Raw genomic sequence first — 16178 nt, 5'->3', positions numbered from 1 at the left:
ACAAACAAGATTTTTATTAACTTGGTCGTACCGTTACCCACTCCTACATTTGTTAAACAACCTAGTTTCAACACAATCACGACCAGCTTATAAACCCTCAAATCAACACGGGTCATACAACAACAAAGAATTGTAAGGTTGACCCGTGAAGTATTTCGAGTTTAAACTTCAGATATGACCCAGCACAACAAATTTGTGGGACATGGGAAAGGGGCAGCTGCCTATGTAGCAATTAAAAAGACAGCACAGTTGGGACACTGTATTTAATGTCCTCCTCAATAATGTATGGCCCCAACAGACATGTCTTGCCCAATTACACAACAATGATGCATGAAAGAAGCTGCCTTAATGAGTAGTGAAGGTATTCATTTCATGCCAACCAACAGCACACAAAAGAGATGAACTCTTTGAATTGGGTATCAAAAGCTATGAACTCTTTGAATTGGGTATCAAAAGCTATGAACTTTATCTTTAAAGGGCTAAAGAGTGGACATCACAACAAACAAAGCTCATCATAGAAGCTAAAGAAGAACATCTCATCAATTTCAACACATCAAAAGCAAAAGCGAAGGCCAAAAGTAAAGGCAAAGGCAGTAATTAATTGCATCACCAACCCAACAACAAATACAACACATTAAAGGAATTCAAACTGTTGGTAAATCTTTACTTTCTTTCTTCTTCTTCTTGGCTTCAAATGAAAGATATGATGGCAGGTAGGTAAATAAATTCAGAATGCAACAAATGGAGATAAGATTTACCCTATAAACCACCAACAAACTCACCTAGAAGACATGTCGTCTGATTCACGAGTGGCGTCGGGTTGTGGATTGACAACTTCGTGTAGGCTGGATTGGCGAAGCTCTTCTATACGCTTTGTGACTTCGGACATTGTGGGGCGCTTGTCAGGATACTGAGCTGCGCAATCGACTGCAAGCTGCAATAGTTGAACCATTTCCTCCTCGATGTTTTGGTACCTAAGAAGTTCGAGGTCGAAAACTTCAGAAGTCCATTCCTCCCTAACAACTGACTGCACCCATCTAGGTAAATCAACTCCTTCCTCATTCAAAAGGGAGTAGGTAGGAGCCTTTCCTGTCAAAAGCTCCAATAGCAATACGCCAAAACTATACACATCAGCCTTATGGGATACTTTACGAGGATCAGTGACCTCTGGTGCGCGGTAACCAGCTACTCTGTTGGGGCTGGACGATGGTCCAACAAGATGCGCTAGACCGAAATCGGAGACTCGAGCATCGTAGGATTTGGTTAGTAGAATATTCGACGATTTTATGTTTCCATGGGAGACATTAGGACCTTGTGAATGCAGATATTCAATTCCACGAGCAGCTCCAAGGGCAATTCCAGACCTGATTTCCCAACTCAATGGAGTCCTTCCAGCTCCTTTGTTTCCTGTTGTCCAAAGTAAGCAACAAGGAAAGAGTAAAGCTTTAAAACGTACAACCAATGAATCCAAATCAAGCTAGAGAAAGTAGAGCCAATTATGATCAAAACGTAAAACTAAGCAAAGCAGATATTGTCCTCGTTAGGCTTTCCCTTTCGGACTTCCCTTCGAGGTTTTGAAAACGTGTGTGCTAGGGAAAGGTTTCCACACCCTTATAAAGGGTGTTTCGTTCTCCTCACGAACCGATGTGGGATCTCACAAAGTGAAACAGCTTACCGTGTAGAAGAGCAGATAAGCTTCCCATGGGCATGTAATCATAGACAATAAGCTTCTCGTCAGCACTGAAATAGTAAGCCCGGAGAGGGACCAAGTTTTCATGATCCATAGATCCAACAGCTTCAACCTTCTCTCTGAATTCCCTCTCAGTTATGGTGACATCCTTCAACCTCTTCACAGCCACTACAGAACCCACTTCCAATGCAGCTTTGTAAGCAGTCCCAAAGGTTCCTTTCCCCAACACTTCGGCTGAAGCCCTCAAAAGATCCTCCAAATCAAAAACCCTTGCAGCATTACCAAAAAACACCAATTTTTTAGACCCAGTTCCATTGCCATTCACTGTTGCCGCCGCCGCTGTTGCAGCAGCAGTGGCAGTGGCAGTGACAGTGGCAGTGGCTGGTACAGTAAAACCATCACTATGACCGCCATTTTCAAGATCGCCGACTGGCTTACCCGGCTGAACTTCAACTTCAGGAACCTTCACTGTGGCTAAATCGACTGAACGCGTTTGCTTGGCACTTTTCTTTCGGCACAAAAGCATTAAGATTACAAGTATCAACACAAAACCCAGTACAGATCCAATGATAATCCCAGCAATGGCTCCCCCCGACAGCTTTTTCTTGTGTCCAGAGCCACCATTGTCCCCAACCTCCCCTGTTGGCACAACAAGATCACCAACGCAAACCTCTAGAGGGCGGCCGCAGAGAGAATTGCCCAAAAAGGAACGCGAAGAAAACGACTGTAATCCCTTTGGAACCGACCCATTTAATTGATTGTTGGAAACATTGAACTGATCCATAGGGATCTTCAAATCCGGGATAGACCCAGATAGGCGATTGTTCTCGAGGAACAGCGTCCTAAGACGGGTCAAATTGTTGAACCCAGAAGAGATCTCCCCAGAAAAGTTATTGGACGCCAAATTAAGACGAACAAGATCATGAAGCTGGAACAAGAAATCAGGGACAAGACCTGAAAACTCATTACCTTGCAAATAGAGGTTGCGAAGATTAATGCAGGCAGAGAGATCTGATGGGAGCGGACCGGAAAGGGCGTTGAGCCGAAGGCTGAGAGTGCGAAGCTGAGTCAAGTTCCCAAAAATGCCGGTCGGTAATTGACCAAAAAGCGCCTCTCCGGGAAGACGCAGAACAGTGACACGATTGTCCTCGCATTGAATCCCAGGCCAAGAACAGTGATTCTGATCAGTCACATTCCAGAGCCGAAGAGTTCGGCCACCCACAGCAGAGCGAAGGGCCAACAGAGCTGTTCTATCAGAGCCAAGATCTGGCCTCACAGTAGATAGTAGAACACAGAACCCCAAAAGAAACAGAGCAAGCAACCGAGTTCCGATCTGGGTTCGCATTCTGAGATGTTTAGAGCAAAACCCAGTTGAGATTCTTCAAAACGGGGGACTCTAATCACAAAAATTCCAAAACCCAATAAGGTTCGCAAGGCATTGGTTGGAAGATTGAAAAGAGGGAGCAATAGAACTACAAAAAAGGGTAGAGTATGAGCTGGGGAAGCTGCAAATTGTGTGCTGTCGGCTGCTTTTTTCAATTGGGTAAGAGGAATTTCACAGAGTTAACAGGCTGTGGCTAAGAAGATGAACAGATTTCCCCTTTTTCAAATTTTTTTAGTACTCAGAGAGAGAAATGGATAGAGAAAAGGAAAGCCATAGCTGAGCGTGTAAGCATTCCATGCTTTTTGGTGTATCCAAAAGCCAGTGGTCACTGTCAAATTCACAGACCTATTTTCATTTTTTCTTTTCTTAAATTTTTGTCTTTATATATTCCATCTATTTTTCTTTCCAAATGCTTACATTTTCAAATTTATTAAATTATGTTTAATTATTTATATTTAAAAAAATAAAATTATGTTTAATTATATATTGAACTAAGTATTAATTAAAACTATAAGATTAGCTCAAATATGTTGATTTTAATGTAAGAAATCAATAATAATCATAGCTTATTCACTTAACCTATGTAACATTGGTTCTAAAGTACCAATAATTATAATTTGGATAAATCTTAATCTAAATTCATTAAAAATACAATTAAGCTATATTAGATATCTTTCCATCTATTATAATAATAATACATTTAAGCTAATTAAACATAATTGTACCATTCCCATATTAAGCTCTTTTCTATTTTTATATTTTTTTTTTGTTTTTATAGTTAAAATAAATATTCTCAATAAATGTTATGGTTGAGTTTAATTATATACCCAACTTTTTTTTTTAAATTTTGTGACAATATTATTGGAAATTGAAAGGGCCCAAAGTTAGGTGACAAAATGTCTATCCAGAGGATACTTTTTTCTTTTTTGTATTAATTGATTGTTGTTTGATTCCAATGTTTCAGTTGCATAAAACTTTTTCATTCTAATAATTACCTTTTGACCTATTTTTCCCGACAAATTACTTTCTTTATAGTTAAAACTTTCATTTAATTTGTTTGGTAATTACTTTTATTTGTTTTTTTCCGTTTATAATTGTAACATTCTCAAAGCTTTATGATATGATATTTAACAAATAGATGAAAAACAAGGTAATCGAGAGAGTTAGTTTGTAAGACAGAATTATTTTTTTATCTCTAAATTTTTATACTCGATCAAATATTCATATAAATAATGTGATATTTATTAATTACTAGACGCGCTATACGTACAATATATATATATATATATATATATATATATATATATATATATTAAAGAATAGAATAGCATATTTCTTTTAAGTATTATTATTTTATTCATATCACATGTGGGAGTACGTAACAATTAATTAATTACATAGGTATGGGTATTTTTATCGTTAAAAGATATAATTAAAAAAGAGTCGGTGTGATGATTTTATATAGAAAGTGGTTGAGTTAATAAAATTAATGCTTGTGGTTTTATTATAAAATTGCAGCACTTTATCATTTACGTTAACACCAACATCCAACTAATAGTGATGAAAGTCTTAAATCATTTAAAATCATTTCAAGGTAAAATAAATCATAACATAAAATTAAAAAAATAGTTCATAGATAATTATAATTCAATAATTAAAAAATAATTTTAAAATTGAGAATCCAAATATACCATCTCCTTAAAACCTGGAACGTTTTAATTGGGTAAGGCTACCTGGGGCGGTCCACGTGGTTTGATTACGTGGCAGCCCAATAATTTCAGCCGGCCCAGCCTGCTTTAATTTAGGGCCGACAAAGATAAAACTTTTTTTAGGGAAAATTTGTGAAATGAGGTCTGAAAAGGCAAATATCAGAAGGATTATAAATAATAAAAAGTTTAGCCCAACACTTTAAGAAAATCTATAGCTATTTATTATTTCAAAGAAAATAAAAGAAAATTATCTTCTCTCCCCTTTATGCTTTATTTTTCATCTTAAAAACACGTAATTATGGTTAAAAAGATCATAAAGTTTCAATCTGAACTAAAGAAAAAAAAAAGTAGTTTCTTTTTTTAATAACAGCTAGCTAAGTGGGTCATAGCATGTTTAATAGGGGTGAGCGGAATGGTAGAATGTAACAACCTAAGTCCACCGCTAGTAGACATTGTTAGAAATCACGACTCTCCACAGTGGTATGATATTGTCAACTTTGAGCATATGACTTTGCTTTGAGCTTCCCCAAAACACTTGGAGAGAGTACCCTAAATTAGCCAATGTGGGACTTCTTTCATCATTCATCACCTTCCCTCGAACAAAGTGTGCCTCTTCCTTAATCGAGGCTCGACTCCCTTGGAGTCTTAGTTATTTTTTACTGCATTCGAGGAGACTTGACTCTTTTTTCGTTTGGAGTTCTTTGTTCGATATTTGAGGATTTACCAATGAGGAGGCTTGACTCCTTTTTCGTTTGGAGTCCTTTGTTCGATATTTCCTTTTTCGTTTGGAGTCCTTTGTTCGATATTTGAGGATTTACCACGGAGTCCTTTGTTCGATATTTGAGGATTTACCACGACTCTCCACAATAGTATGAGGATTTACCAATCTATTGGCATGACTAAGTTTAGAGCATGGCTCTGATACCACGTTAGAAATCACGACTCTCCACAATAGTACGAGAATTTACCAATCTATTGGCATGACTAAGTTTAGAGCATGGCTCTGATACCACGTTAGAAATCACGACTCTCCACAATAGTACGAGAATTTACCAATCTATTGGCATGACTAAGTTTAGAGCCCAATAAGTTTAGAGCATGGCTCTGATACCACGTTAGAAATCACGACTCTCCATAATAGTATGAGATTGTCCACTTTGAGTGTAAGCTCTCATGACTTTGCTTAGGGCTTCTAGCAGATGTGGGACTTTCATCATCTCACAGACATATTGTCCATTTGGACAAATTACTTGCTCTCATCAGCCTCACACTTTTAAAACGCGTTTGGAAGGGAGAGATTTCCAAGTCATATAAAGAATGTTTCATTCCCCTCTCCAACCAACTTGGGATCTCGCGTAATAGAGCGTTAAAAGCTGCATCCATAATTCAACGACCCTATGTTGAAAATATTCTAATGGGCTTTGTGTTCGATGATTGCGAGAACTATATGATACAGACTACTGATATATTACTAGAAATCAGAATAGATCAGAAGTACGAGAGATAGAGAGACAAAGGCTTATCTGTTTGCTCGCTTAAGCTCATCCATTAACAGATGTGCAACAGATTCGTATCCCATTTCTCGAGCTGCAAAAATCAACACAAAAATGGCAGCAAAATGATGACCCAAAATCAAACAATAACACATAAAGTTTGCATACTAAAGCAGAAAAATCAATAACCTCTGTAAATGGCAAGCCCTGTGGGAGCCATCTTGCGCTTCTTCAAGCACAATGAACTGCAAGAACACACCCAGTTAAAATCCATAGTCAGTAGGCTGTTTCTAAAGACTTTAAGCAACCAGACCTGTTGCATATCCAATAAGGGTTGGTTCCTTCCTTCTCCACACAATGAGGGCACATCCATTTCTTGTTCTCAATCACTTCTTCCATTTCTGATCAACAAACACCACAGCCCATTCCCACATTAATTCTATGTCTCAAAGATTTTGATCAGCAGTTTGTATTGAGTAGAGCTGTTTACCTTCGCCATATCTGACCTTCAGACAAGCTCGGCAGAACACACCACTGGCGGAATGGCAAACGGAGCAATCAGTTTTCCCTATAGGGAAATAGTCAGTACATTTCAACTACATTTTAATTGAAATAGATTTTGTTTAACTCACTTACCGATACATGGTTCATCCATATCGAGATTACCACATCTCTTGCAATCTTCTTCACCACAGAGTTTCTTCTGCCTATACCACATCCCAATTAAATTTCAAACACCATTCATCTCAAATCAACCATCAGCAATGACAGAAATGTGTAAGAACAGAAGATTGAATGTACCTGCAGAAATGGCAGCAAATTCCATAAACAGGATCATAAACACTCCCCCGTCCCTTACTATTGCACCTCCGTGCCGAAGCGTCCGGCGAAAGCCGATGGTCGAAGTCATCAATTTCCACCAAAGGAGCATTTGCAGGCCTCTTCTTAATCTTTTCCCCCACTGTGAAATCAAACGTCAGTTAACAGTAAATCATTACCTAAGTTATACAGTATACTCTTCAACTATTTCTCCATTGATCTACCTTCTTTAGACTCGAATTTTAGACTCTGAACTACCTTCCCTTTTAATCTGTTGGATCTCCGGTAAGAAATCTGGTCATGCACCGGAGTGGAGTCCAGTGAAATCTGCTTCAATCGATCAGAGCGACGAAGAGGAAGAGAAATCCGGGGAAGTGTGTGGCGACATTTTCTCTCTTGGATCTTCGCAGATTTTGCAGAGGAAATAATAGAACGAAGTTCGGATGCGGTCTTCTTCAACCCTAGCGACGCCAATCGCTCCTGATCCCGCCATTTTCCATCAAATCAAAACAGATAGAGATGAAAAAGAAGAAGAAGAAGAAGATGAGGGATTGAAAGAGAGACCTGATTCTCTAAAATGCGAGCGTTTCTGATATCTTCATAGTCGCTTTTTGCTCTGAGTCTTCCCATGGTGTTTGTTTCTTCTTCCTCTCCTCCTCCTTTGTCGCAACAAATTAACGCGATTGAAAAGTGGAGGGGATGATAAAATGACAAGCTTGTCGCTCGGAGATTGTCACTTACGAATATGGGCCGTATGATCTCGCTAGTGGGACCCACTGACACCGTACTGTCACCATGTTTTGTGCGGTCATTCATTTTTTTGTGACGGGGCTGTAACTTTTACACTGAGCTCAACGGTCATTTTTTGTATGGGCTCTCCGCATTTTAAAAATTCAAACTCTGAATCCTTTTGTTTTTGCAAAGAATAAAATGGGAATTTTAATTTAATAAATAAGAATTTTTTTCTTTTTTTCTTTGAAAGTTATAATTATTCTCTTTTTTTCCTTTTAAAAAGGTATTAAAGTTTTAAATTAAAACTCTCGCAACTTTATTAATAATAATAATAATAATGAAAAAGTTTAATTATTACTTTTTAACTTAACAAGATTAATTGGTCGACCTTTACCTCTGATCAACCACTAACTCCCTTCTCCCTCACTGCTACCTTAAAGCCACATTAGAGTTCCGACTTTCATTGTTGTGTTTGGTTGTAGTGATCAACGTAACTTACATCATAGCTAGCATCGAGCGTCATGTAAACTAACCACTTTGCCCTGTTATATAAGTGTTTTGTTTACTTCTAAAAGGGTTTGGATCAAGATTTTATAAGCGTCTAACTTTATAAGAGCTTTTTTTGGCGCAACCGAACACTTGTCAGAAACTGATCAGAGAGTAGTTGCCCAACTATGTTTGTCACAACGGTTTTTTAATTCAGTGTTTAGAATACATCAAAATATTAATAGAATCTAACCAATGTCATAAAATAAGATATCAAAATTTTATTATTTTTTATTTTAAAAATTGATACGTCAATTTCTATTTAATATTTAAATTGGGAGAAAAAAAATGAAGATTTATGAAAGCTTGGAAAATCGACGATTTAGGAATTAATTTAACACAAATTATAAACTTATAAAAAATCGTAATTTATCATTATTTTAAATTAATTTCTGTAGTTTATTTATTTATTTATTTATTTTTTACTTCTCTAAACCCTACTTCACGTTCAGCCACCCCCTCCCTCCCCGCTACAAGCTAACTGCACTTTGCGCGGTTCTTGCTCGACGCTGTCTCAGCTGTTGCCGCCGCACGCTGAAATCTCATCATCCCAACGAAACCGCCGGCGGCGGTCTCTCCCTCAAACCTTGTCGCCTCTTCAAGCTATCAGAGTTACTTATCTCTGTCTTTATTTTTAGAAACACAGTGGTTCAGCCTCTTTCCCGCGCCGTTGGTGAGATAACGCTGCCGCAGCTCATTCTTCAGATCCTCAAGGTTTTGTTTATTTATTTTGTTTCGTTGGTTGAGCAATTTTATTTATATTTGTTGTTGGTTTATTCTTCAACCAGTGCTCGACTAGCCCAAATGAAAACATAAAATTAAGAATGTTTACATTACAAGTTAGGAAAAAAAGATTGAATCAATTAATGAAAAGGAACAAAAAGCGTATCGTTCTTATCCGAATCGATAAATTAAGAGGAAAAGAATATTGAAGAAGATGAACAACGCAAATAACATATCATTCTATTCAGCACTGATTTGCAACATTCTAATTTCAGGGGTCCCAAACAGGGGGCGAGTGAGAATTAGAAGTCACTGCAATGGTGGTACTGGACGAGAATGTTCCATCCTCATCAGAGGCAGTGGCAATGAACAAAAGGCGCAAAAGGAAGAGAACGAAGAAAAATATTCCTTCAACAGGTGCGGAAGAATCAGAACTTCAAAACCCAATGGAAGGTGAAGAAGAAGAGGAAGGAGATGCGGAAGGTAATGTACCAGAGGAGAAAGTGAAAGAAGAGGAGAAGAAGAATAAGAAGAGGAAGTCAAAAATGAAGAAGGGCGAGTTGGAGGAGGGACATGAAAATACCAGTGATGGCGAGAGAAAGGATGGTGTTGAAGGGGAAGTGGAGAAGGACAAGGAGAAAAAGAAGGTTAAGACTGATGGATCGGGAATTATGAGTACCGTTTCATTTGATTCGCTTGAGTTGTCGGAGAAAACTCTCCGAGCGATTAAGGACATGGGATTTGAGCATATGACTCAGGTGAGATTTCTGCTTGGGCAAGTTATTATCAAATATTCATTAGAAATTATAGTTTGTTGGAGAGAGATTTTCTATGCACAACTTAGTTTTTGCATTCCACGGATCAAATTCAATTTCAAAGGGTAGAACTTTTACTGATAACTATTTAACTTGAGTATGAAAACAGTAAGTATTATTTTGAGGTTGTGATTGGGAATACTGAAAAAATGTTTAGCGCCTGATTCATGGTAATCAATGTTTTGATGTTACCTATAAATAGTTTTTGATGGGGCTCGCTCCACCTCGAATGTGGGTTTAAGTTCTTTTAACGAATAGTGTGCTGGTTGTGAGGCTTCTCTTTTTGATGTGGATATGTTGATGAAACATTCATTTTCATCTCTTAGTTGATTTTAATTTAGTAGAAAAACTGATACATGGACTTGAGCATTCTCAAATTTTCTGATCATTACCAATGCAGATTCAAGCTAGAGCAATTCCACCTTTTCTGGTTGGCAAAGATGTTCTTGGAGCCGCAAGGACTGGATCTGGGAAAACCCTTGCCTTTCTTATACCTGCTGTGGAGCTGCTACATCACATATGCTTTACTCCTCGTAATGGAGCTGGTGTTGTCGTTATTTGCCCAACAAGGGAGCTTGCAATGCAGGTTTGAAAAAATTTCCCCCTAGCCTGCATTTCTCTTTTAATAAGTTAGATTTTGATGTCTTCTCATCTTGATGCTTAAGGAGCTTACAAAAAAAGAAATATAATTACAAAGATACTAAATGATTACGAAGCTATAGTCTCAAAAATTTTCTATTGTCTCACAACTCGACTCGCTCCCTAAATCTATCTTTAACAATTACATTTTTAAAGCTGAAATAAGAACATCATTCACGATCGAGAAGTTCCAACAAAGAAAATAAAAATTTTCGTTTTAAGCCTATTTCAAGCAACAAAGCAACCCAACAAATACAAAATTTCTAAACATGGTAGGAATTCCTCTTTTATAACTATTTCTATGCCACAGGGCTAACCCTTTAAAGCAAACCCAAACGTTCTTTTAATACTCACAAGAAGAAGCATGATCATTAAGAACCTTTTTCTTGTTATTTTCCATCAATATTCCTTCGATCTCAGACCTCTTGATATTAGTACTGCCTGACCTTTTTTTTTCTTTAATAAATCAGACACATGAAGTGGCAAAAGAGCTTCTCAAATATCATTCACAGACACTTGGCCTTGTTACCGGTGGTTCTAGCAGACAAGCCGAGGCTGATCGTATTACAAAGGGGGTCAATCTATTAGTAGCAACCCCTGGTCGACTTCTTGACCATCTTCAGCATACAAAGAATTTTGTATTTAAAAATTTGAAGGTATTGGTGGCCTATTTTTCATTTTCTCGGCATTATTGATGTATTTTGTTGGAAAACATTTCCATTAGTGCCAAGTAGAGAATGGATTCTTAAAAATTTGTTGCTGCTAACTTGTGGTCTGCTCCTCATGTGCTCTGTTTATTTCTTGTGTTTTTTTTGTCCTTAGTTTTTTGGATAAGAAACTACTCCATTGATAATAGACTATATTTTCAATGAAGTTGGTTTTTATCACCTCTAAAGAATTTCAATTTTCATTTGCTATTCTGATTTGCTTTATGTGTAACTCATCAAATTATGTTGGTAATTTACTTGTGTTATCCTCAGTCTTATAAATGTATCGTGACATTCTATTCTCTCTGAACTTTTTTGCAGTGCCTTGTAATTGATGAAGCCGACAGGATATTGGAAACCAATTTTGAGGAGGAAATGAAACAAATTATAAAGCTCCTCCCAAAGGTAATTGACCCTTGTTGTTTGTCGTCTATGATATAATAATTAGGCTTTTTCAAGACTGTCCTGTTAACTGTTAAAAGTTGCCATGTCACCTGTATGCCTTAGCAAATGCGGTGAAATGTAGTTTGGGGTGGGGGCGCGTTATATTTTTTATGGTGGTGGTTATTATTTTCCTCGTGCAATACTGTAATCTGATTGTATTGCAATTTGCAGAATAGGCAGACTGCTTTGTTCTCAGCAACCCAAACACAAAAGGTATGTGTATTGCATTCAACTATTGTTCTTTTCTCTCTTCATGGTTTTTTCCTCCTCTACCATCAACATATATACTATTGTTACTTTATGAGTTTCTATTCCTTCGTTCATTTGGATTGATTTTGCTTCTCTCCCTCCCTGCTGATCTTCCGGAAAAAAAAATACAGGTTGAGGATCTTGTCCGCTTGTCGTTTCAGTCAACTCCTGTTTATATTGATGTGGATGATGGGAGAACAAAGGTAACATGATCTGCTGATCTTTATATGTTTATTTCAAATATTAGTCCTTTTGATTTATTGTTTGACATATTTGTTATTGTAGGTCACAAATGAAGGGTTGCAACAAGGTTATTGTGTTGTGCCCAGTGCTAAAAGATTCATTGTTCTATATTCCTTCTTAAAGAGAACTTTATCTAAGAAAGTTATGGTCTTCTTCTCATCTTGTAACTCTGTCAAATTTCACGCGGACCTTCTTAGATACATTAAGGTTGATTGCATGGATATTCATGGAAAGCAAAAACAGCAGAAGAGAACTTCTACCTTCTTTGCCTTCAATAAGGCTGAGACAGGGATCCTACTATGTACTGATGTTGCTGCACGTGGACTTGACATCCCTGCTGTTGTAAGTCATCCTCTTTTTTAGCTATGTCAATACATTTCTCTGCATGGAAACAATTAATGTTGTATTGCCCTCGCCCTCACTAGCACAAACGCTCGTCGCCACCAAAACTGCCATTTTATCATGAATGGTTGGATGGAGGATCAGATCACCCTTGAATACATTGATTGGATGGATTTTTTTAAAGAAGAGATAATTTCATTGATAAATAAAATAGGTGAAGTTAAAACTCCTAGCACCTGTAGGGGGGTAAGATCTCCAAATTAAAATAAAATGATGAGAGGCTATAAACTTAGATGTGTGTACATTTACACCAGTACATCGCATGAAAAGGAATGAATCCATAAAAACTGTTAAGGTAGATAAAGTCCTCTAAATGTTTTATTTTCTCCGCCTCTTTTAAGGTCAATCATTAATCAACTTACTTCACGTCAACATAGCTACATACCGTTGAATGCTCTCTGATTCTTTTGTAGTGTGTGTGGGTATATTTATAGTGTTTGTTTTGGTATTGTAGCTCCTTTTTAGCTCTGAAGTTCTTCGAGAGTTGCAGTGTGGGAATACTTCTTATAGTGTTTGTTTGACTTCTTTGTAGTGTTTTAGTTCTGTTAGTATAATCCCGAAAGGATGAAGATTAAAACTAACTCTGTTTATTCAATTACTATAGATCTGATAAACATTCGTATCTTATTCATTGCTGGCATCTGAAATCTATTTTCATTAGGAATTGACATATTGAAATATACTTATTTAAGGATAATAATACGTCTTAAAGCCATTTAACTTTGTCTCATTTTTTATGTGTCTCAGGATTGGATTGTGCAGTACGATCCTCCAGATGAACCTAAGGTGCTTGTTGCTTACTTAATAGCAATCACGACCCATTTAATGTTGAGTTTAATGTTGTGTGAAATTATTGGTCTCAGGAATATATTCACAGAGTTGGTCGAACAGCTCGAGGCGAAGGTAGCAAAGGAAATGCACTACTTTTCTTGATTCCTGAAGAGCTTCAATTTCTTAGCTATCTAAAGGTTTGTATTTTCCCTCAAAATTTATATGCACTGTCAGAGGTGTCAGATTATCTTCTTCTCAGGGTTTAGTAGATTGATATCTTGTGTGGTTGATGTTTTATTACCAGGCAGCAAAAGTTCCTGTCAAAGAGTACGAGTTCAGCGATAAAAAACTGGCCAACGTGCAGTCTCATCTGGTAAATTCATTTCCCATTTGTTCTCAGCAGTAACACTGTAGCACAAGCACATAACTTCGAAATATTGAATGATCCAGGAGAAGCTGGTCGGCAGTAATTATTATTTGAACCAGTCGGCTAAGGATGCTTACAGATCCTATTTATTAGCTTACAATTCACACTCTATGAAAGATATCTTCAATGTCCACCGCCTTGACCTGCAGGTACTGATCTCAATTTCTTTTCATGCATCCCATCCCACATATTGAAATCCAGAACGTGCCTCTATGTACACATCCATTTTCTTCTGAAATCTTTGTGAGGAGCTTCATTAACTTATAAATTTTGTTGGATACAAGTTTTCTGTGCTGGAATTCGTGTAACTCGATTCGGGAAGCTTCCTATATTTACATTGTAGTTGGTATGTGAACAGGGTATTGCTGCTTCATTCTGCTTTTCCAACCCTCCAAAGGTCAACCTTAACATCGACAGTAGTGCCTCAAAATTCAGGAAGAAAACGCGTAAAGTAGATGGGAGCAGGAACCGATTCAGTGAGAGCAATCCTTATGGGAGAAACAATGCGGCGGATGATGAGAGACAATTTGTAAGATACTAGCTGAACCTATCCATCTATGAATGACTTCACAAAAAATTATTATTCTTTGCTTAGCAAATTTTTATTTTTAGATTAAGAATTTGTAGGACGAGGATTTGAACCTCACATTTTTAGTCGAGAGTATATGTTTTATAGCAGCTCAGCTACGTAGGCCTGTAATGATTCATTTATATGATGATTGTAACCAAATGAGATTTTATATCCTACTATTTGTATGAGAGAAATTTTTTTAATTACTCGGATTATATAATTGACTTTTGTTCATAGCTTAAGCTTAAGCTACCGTTCTTAATGTTACCCTTGTTTTTTTTTCTTTTTTTTTTTATATAATTTCAAATGGATTTGAGAGTAATTTAATTATTTATCAAATTGAATCCAATGATTAATACGTGATTATTGCGTCACCAAATAGATAATTATTTATTAATTAGAAAAGAAAGCTCTCTAGAGTTTCTCAATGGCTGCTTATTAGCCACTCCAACTAATTAAATGTGTAACAACTAAGAATATTATGATTTAGACAGAAGTCATATTTAAATGTGTAACTACTACGCATATTTGGACCAATTATCATGTGCCACGTTTCCACTACTTTTCCATTGGGTGTGATGTCCATCCCAAATATTTGGCCTGGAATTGCACGCAATTGATACGACACCGTTGGATTTTGCCACGTGTTTTATTTGGCATTTATTGTCTTTTATGATAATGGAATTCCGATTGCTTCTTAAATCATAACAAACTTAACTGCCTCGCAAATGTCTACGTCTGTGCCACGTCATCGTCTTCGTCAGCACACCAAAAATCGACTCTTTTATTATTTTCAGGATATTTTATGGCGTGGATAAATCTAAAAAAAATATTCATATTAAATTAAATTAAACAATATATATATGTTAAGTTTTTCAAAACAAAATTTTGAAAACACCCCTAAAAAAATATATAAGAAAAGAAAGAAACGGTTTAAAAAACTAAATAGTTAAAATTTAATAAATACTAAAAGGATAGAATTAAAATGGTAAATTAATATATTATTTTAAAATTATTATTCATGTGTTCTTGAAGTGGGATTTTTCAATGCATCAGTTGGAAGGAATATTCCAATGGTCAGCTTGACCGTATTTTCTGAAAGGAGTCAAAATAAGAGAAAAATAACTATTGATATTAATTAACATTTGCTTACACCAAAAAACAAATTATAATAATAATAATAATATTTTGGATAATCTTCAATTTAATTTTTTATTTTTTATTTTTGAAAGTTTCAATTTTATTTTTTTTAATTAGGAATTTAAAAATGTAATTTCCTAAGACAAGGGCGGTTTGAATGGAAGGTCAAAAGCAGCGGCTGATTCAAAATCGGGTTGCCTTTTCCCCATTTCTCCACCCAACTTCCATCTTCCCTCCCATCTTACGTCTCGTCTTCGTTTCTCTCTCTAGATTCTCTCTTATATAACCCCGCCAGGTAGTGAGAGGTTTCTGGTGTACATCATTCGGAACGATTCTGCGAGTTAGGGTTTTGGAGATGGAGAATTGGAAGCAGAACACTAGGATGGAGAAGATCGGAACTCCGTTTCCTGTTCATAGCCAGGTGAGGAAGATCAAGGAGGAATCGGAGATGATCATCGATTGGAGACCGGGACAGCCAGAGATTAAACCGCCGCCGGCCGCCTTTCGCGAGATCAATCGCCAGATCTCTCGCTCTCCGCTTGGAGTGTCTGGCCGGCCGATTTCGGTTGGGGAATCGTAGAAGGAGATTATTGATGATTGTTCTCTTTTCTGATACTACATAGTTCTGTTCTTTTTCTTCTTCTTTTGTAAATAGTTCGTTGTTTTTTTTCTAA

General features: G+C 36.9%; 3 protein-coding genes across 3 annotated transcripts; 1 reads left to right on the top strand and 2 right to left on the bottom strand.

Moving 5' to 3' along the window:
- Positions 1 to 487: 487 nt before the first annotated feature.
- Positions 488 to 3485, bottom strand: LOC111431315 (probable inactive receptor kinase At1g48480). The gene is made up of 2 exons (XM_023067906.1): positions 1676 to 3485; positions 488 to 1407 (listed from the first exon to the last, which is right to left on the bottom strand). Exons 1-2 carry the CDS (start codon positions 3033 to 3035, stop codon positions 779 to 781), a joined length of 1989 nt encoding a protein of 662 aa, XP_022923674.1. The 5' UTR covers positions 3036 to 3485; the 3' UTR covers positions 488 to 778.
- Positions 3486 to 6144: 2659 nt separating this feature from the next.
- On the bottom strand, positions 6145 to 7806 carry LOC111431319 (cell division cycle-associated protein 7-like). Its single transcript, XM_023067909.1, has 8 exons — positions 7660 to 7806; positions 7320 to 7575; positions 7078 to 7237; positions 6913 to 6983; positions 6767 to 6844; positions 6590 to 6677; positions 6466 to 6521; positions 6145 to 6370 (listed from the first exon to the last, which is right to left on the bottom strand). The coding sequence occupies exons 1-8, from the start codon at positions 7723 to 7725 to the stop codon at positions 6303 to 6305; spliced, it is 843 nt and encodes a 280-aa protein (XP_022923677.1). The 5' UTR covers positions 7726 to 7806; the 3' UTR covers positions 6145 to 6302.
- A 994-nt stretch (positions 7807 to 8800) lies between these two features.
- On the top strand, positions 8801 to 14579 carry LOC111431317 (DEAD-box ATP-dependent RNA helicase 51-like). Its single transcript, XM_023067907.1, has 13 exons — positions 8801 to 9087; positions 9372 to 9854; positions 10312 to 10497; positions 11021 to 11206; positions 11579 to 11662; positions 11873 to 11914; positions 12082 to 12153; positions 12236 to 12535; positions 13343 to 13381; positions 13459 to 13563; positions 13671 to 13739; positions 13817 to 13942; positions 14152 to 14579. Exons 2-13 carry the CDS (start codon positions 9414 to 9416, stop codon positions 14332 to 14334), a joined length of 1833 nt encoding a protein of 610 aa, XP_022923675.1. The 5' UTR covers positions 8801 to 9087; positions 9372 to 9413; the 3' UTR covers positions 14335 to 14579.
- Positions 14580 to 16178: the final 1599 nt, after the last annotated feature.

This window comes from Cucurbita moschata, unplaced genomic scaffold, assembly GCF_002738365.1.
Source record: "Cucurbita moschata cultivar Rifu unplaced genomic scaffold, Cmos_1.0 Cmo_Scf00036, whole genome shotgun sequence".
NCBI lineage: Eukaryota > Viridiplantae > Streptophyta > Magnoliopsida > Cucurbitales > Cucurbitaceae > Cucurbita > Cucurbita moschata.
Note: the sequence above shows the minus strand (reverse complement) of the source record. Positions and strands in the feature narration are given on the sequence as shown.